Source organism: Hibiscus syriacus, unplaced genomic scaffold (assembly GCF_006381635.1).
Source record: "Hibiscus syriacus cultivar Baekdansim isolate YM2019G1 unplaced genomic scaffold, ASM638163v2 tig00111022_pilon, whole genome shotgun sequence".
Lineage (NCBI taxonomy): Eukaryota > Viridiplantae > Streptophyta > Magnoliopsida > Malvales > Malvaceae > Hibiscus > Hibiscus syriacus.
The window spans coordinates 385270-390602 of record NW_024062956.1 but is presented as its reverse complement, the minus strand read 5'-3'; the positions used below and the strand labels follow the sequence as shown (position 1 = coordinate 390602).

At 34.8% G+C, this 5333-nt stretch overlaps 1 protein-coding gene across 1 annotated transcript; it reads left to right on the top strand.

Moving 5' to 3' along the window:
- The first annotated feature begins 1516 nt into the window (after positions 1-1516).
- LOC120150521 (cysteine protease RD19A-like) lies at positions 1517-2446 on the top strand. The gene has a single exon (XM_039163205.1). It carries the CDS (start codon positions 1517-1519, stop codon positions 2444-2446), a length of 930 nt encoding a protein of 309 aa, XP_039019136.1.
- The last annotated feature ends 2887 nt before the right edge of the window (positions 2447-5333 follow it).

Here is a 5333-nt window from a genome sequence, read left to right as displayed (position 1 = left end):
GATTCTTCACAGCGATTCGTTATAAGTTATATTTCTTCCAGTTAATTTTGTCTCCGAACACCACTTCATTCTATTCGGTTGCACTTCTTTTCTTTTTCCGTGATCGTTTTTCTTTTTTCTTTTTATTTTTTGGATAAGTTAAATTTTATTATTTAAAGAGCAAAGTTTGCTACAACAAATATCTTAAAAGGGAGTATAAACAGTTAGTTACAATAAAAAATGATTAGTCTATACCTTAATAGTAACAAAGATTAAAGTTAATATTTTTAATTCTATTTTTTTTACCCTTAAATGGAATCTAAGAGAAAAGTATAATTAATTGATGCCTCAAGAGTATAAATTGAAAGGTAATGCGGTAATAAGAAAGCAAAACAGTGTTTTTAACGGACAACAAGATTCAGAAGAAAATTTAAGAGTAAACTATAAAAATGGTCATTAATGTTTGAGTATGTTTTTATTTTTCATACTTAATATTTAGAAGTAATAAATTGATCATTAAGATTATCGATTTATAATAAATTGATCAACCGCTAATTAACAGATGCAGTGACAGAATACTCACGTGGATCCCGATCTAGCATCATTTGATCATGCAGGACACTCTTTGACTGGTTATTTGACTCTACTCTCTTATTTTTTCTTTCTTCATCTTTTATTTTGCTTTCTACAACATCAAACTTGTTTTCTTCGGTTCGTATAGACTATGGCTGCTGTTGTCAGGGCTGTTGTCCTAGCTCCGTCTTTTCTTTTTCTTTCTAGTTTCACTTACAGCAGCTCCTTCATCTTTGCTCTTCTTTTTCTTCTTCTTGGTTGTTTCGTCTTGCTCGGCATTTGTCTTCTCCACTGCGAGATCATGCTCTTGCTCTTCTTTCTTTTCTCTTTTTTCATTTTCTTCTCCGATTTAGCATCCTCTAAAGCATCTCCATTTAGCCGCAACTGAGGATCTTTATGTTTCAATTTCTTGCTTTTCTTGCCATAATCTTCAACGGATGGGGCTTCTTCCATTTCTACATCTGCATAAAATATGGTAATGTATAATAACTTTAAATGGAAATCATTCTTGCCAAAGTTGATCGACTAACTACAGTAAAATTATCTGCACTTTCAGTGGGAGCTGAGCTCAAGTGACATCAAATTTTACAAGGGCTAGATTGCAAAGTATCACTGTTAGATTATTGTCAAAGAGGAGAAAAGGAAGAGCAGGAGGAATGTTAGGCTGCTGTCAATGCAGCACATACGTGTAGAGGTGGTTAGTCTGTTAGCTAAGTCAGTTAGTTTGTTAGGTGGTTAGTGGTGAGCTAAACCACTCTTATAAATGTAGTATGCCAGCTGATATGAATGCAAGCATTTTCTTTATTGTGTATATTTTCTATTATACACGTTTCGTAACATGGTATCAATCGCCAAACGGTCCTGACCTTGTTGTTCTTCCGCTGCATGGAGTCTGTTGGCTCTATTGTGACTGCATTTCCATCTCGAGCAGCAGTTTATGTTTGAGATCTTCAATGTACCTTCCATGTACGTTGCCATCCAGGCTATTCTTTCCTTGTATGCCAGTGGTCGTACTACAGCGGGGGGATTCCAAGTTGATCCTTTGATCGAGCAAGTAACGTATGGTCACGATGGAGCCGAGCCACCGCTGCTGACAGCGGAGCATCGCTTCTCTCTGTTCAAGAAGCGGTTCAAGAAATCGTACGTGTCTCAGGAGGAGCACGATTACAGGTTCAAGGTTTTCCAGTATAACCTGAGACGAGCGGCACGTCATCAGAAGCTTGACCCATCTGCGATTCACGGGGTGACTCAATTCTCCGATTTGACTCCGGGAGAGTTCAGGAAGGCGTATTTGGGATTAAGGAGATTGAGATTGCCTAAAGATGCGACCGAGGCACCGATTTTGCCTACTGATAATTTGCCTGAAGATTTCGACTGGAGAGAAAAAGGAGTTGTTTCATCCGTAAAAAACCAGGGTTCATACAGATCATGCTGGTCTTTTAGTACAACAGGAGCCTTGGAAGGTGCCAACTTTTTGGCAACCGGAAAACTTGTGAGCCTCAGCGAACAAAAGCTAATCGACTGCGATCATGAGTGTGATCCAGAAGAGAAAGGTTCATGTGATTCTGGATGCAAAGGTGGGCTAATGAACAGTGCTTTTGAGTATACCCTCAAAGCTGATGGACAAGTCATTACTATCAGAGCTAAGAGATTCTGTTTTCCTGAAGTCCTCTTCCAACCATCTTCCATAGGGATGGAAGCAGCTGGAATCCATGAACCTACCTACAACTCTATCATGAAGTGTGATGTAGATATCAGGAAGGATCTCTATGGTAACATTGTTCTTAGTGGTGGTTCAACTATGTTCCCTGGTATTGCAGACCGTATGAGCAAGGAGATCACTGCCCTTGCTCCAAGCAATATGAAGCAGAAGGTTTACGTGCAGGGAGGATGAAGAATTGTTGGTAGTTAAGCTGCGAAACATTGTTGTTATAGAATAGTTTTTTTTTTTAGAATTTTTTTGTTGAATGTTCATTCACATCAAAAGTTTGCATTGATTCAAGTCGAACGGAGGTAAGCATCGGCACTTCCGATTCAAGTCGAACGGAGGAAAGCATCGGCACTTCCGATTCAAATCGAACGGAGGGAAGCATCGGCACTTCCGATTCAAGTCGAACGGAGGGAAGCATCGGCACTTCCGATTCAAATCGAACGGAGGGAAGCATCAGCACTTCCGATTCAAATCGAACGAAAGAAAGCATCGGCACTTCCGATTCAAGTGAACGGGAGGAAGCATCGACACTTCCGGTTCTAGTGTTCATCTTTTCATCAAAAAGGAAAAGTAGAGAGAATGTTAGATTATTGTCAAAGAGGAGAAAATGAAGAGCAGGAGGAATGTTAGGCTGCTGTCAATGCAGCACATACGTGTAGAGGTGATTAGTCTGTTAGCTAAGTCAGTTAGTTTGTTAGATGGTTAGTGGTGGTTAGTGGTGAGCTAAACCACTCTTATAAATGTAGTATGCCAGCTGATATGAATGCAAGCATTTTATTTATTGTGTATATTTTCTATTATACACGTTTCTTAACAATCACATTATCGTCTTAGTTCTACTGAAAATCTTTAAATGAAAAGAAATAAATTCGATATTGTTAAAAAATAATGGGATTCGAGGTCCTTGTACCATTATTTTGAGTACTGTCAATTGTAAGATTTCATAACATCAATGTTTCTTTGAGGTCCAATACCTTGATCATAGAATTCAAGTTTCAAGTCGTTCCCCGACTTGTTCTCGTAGTTTCTCCATAAAAATAGTGGAGGATCCCAACCTTCATCGACAACTTGTACATTGTACCGATTAGCCGACCTTGATTTATCCATGAATAATGCTTACTGAATATTAGTTTTGCTGGTATCATTGTTGTGGGCCTTTCTTTGACCATTCTAGGGCAGCACAGTCTCGAGAATCAAGCTCCCTGCGACGTCGATGTTGACGTCGCTAAAAAGCTCTTCAAGGCTCAAGGTCGTCTCCTTCATATTCTTTTTTTTCTCCTCCCTAGTAGCGCAAGGCTTGAAACTCACCATCAATTTGTTTGTTTTTTTAAATAAACCATATTTAGATAGCTTAGCCATGAATGGCATCAGAAAGCTTTTAGGGTCCACATTAACCTTAAAGTTTTGAGGTTCCGGATGATGGACTCCACTGTCGGATCTGTCATGGGGCGGGCAGTATGATATCGAGACTCGAAGAGGTGGCCAAGTCGGTCAACGTGAAGAAAAGCGAGTCAATGGTAAGATTGCATGGTTAAGAATTTGGTTTATAAAGAGGGGATTGATTGGGACAAATGGCTCTCCAGCGTGGCACCAAACTTAATCCAGGTCAGTCAGTTAATACGTCATATCAACATTCGGTCATATACAGTAACGATGGTCAATGTGATCAATTTGTTATAAATCAATAATTCAATGACCAATTTGTTACTTTTGAAATTTTAATGGAGAAAACGAAAATGTACCTAAAAATTAGTGATCATTTGTGTATTTTACCAAAAAATTAATTTAATTAAATTAAAGGAAATAAAACTAAAAGGAATTCCGCCACGGTGACTTAACAACCAAGTTTAGCAATTAATTAATTATGGCTTTTTGTTTTACATTTAAAACAAGTGATTACTAATGGGAGAAAGCTTCTAGTTTTTTCTTATTGATAAGTTATTTATTTTTTTGTGTTTATTGATCGGCGATGACATCAATTTTAATATTGATTGTCGATCGTCGGTATTTTTTATTATCTTTTTATTTTTATATTATATCGTTATTTATTTTTATTTTTTATTTTTAATAAGTCTACCTATATCACAAATTTTCATCTACCTTCATGTCATGTCACGTTTTCGTATGCTTTTTTATATGTTTTTTGGTTATTTGGCCACTGTGTTCACTTATCTTTTTTCTAAGAGTTGATTAGACATCGTCATTACTTATCAAGATGACACTTATATGTTACATTATGATATTCTCTGCTTTGGACCCTCATATTGGATTTGTATATTTGGTATATGTTTTAGGATAATTTTTTACGTCGCTCGGGTTTGATTTGCGTTTTGTTGTTGGTCTTTTAGTAGCTTAATATATTTTTGTGGTTCGTTTGCCGATATGATCAGATATGTTTGTATCTATCTTTATTCTAGTTTTCTTAGTTACATTTTAATATTTCCTTATATTGTCATTATGTGATTTTAAGTTATTAGTTTTGTTTTAATGATTATAAGAAATTATCCTGATTATAAACTTAATATATGATTATAATTGTAAATATTTATTATAATTTATTATATTTTATATTTTAAATAAAATTAGTGATTTATATAAATAAAAAATTGATAACTAAGAGGTTGCATCCCCTAGTGTATTGGGATCAAACTTGGTTTATTAAATATGTAATAAATTACATTATCTCATACCTGATACCTCCTAAGTCCTGTCTAATTTGCAATTAAAATGGTTTATATTAATTTTAGATTATTTTTTGAATTGATTTTCAACATTACTTTGTTTTTATGGGGTGTTTTATATTTTCAGTAAAAAATTAAATACTTTAATAAATATTTTTTTAAAAAACTTAAATTTTAATTAAATAAAAACAATATTCAAGCTATTATTTTAAAATAATTTTCTTTATTTATAATACAAAATATATCTTTTTATATCATAAAAAATTAATTTAATTTTTTTAATAGTCTGGATTGATTACAAGATAATATATGTTTATAATTTTTTAAATTATTGATAACGTACATACACCCTGTAGACAAAATTGTTCAAATCTGAATCTTTAAAAATC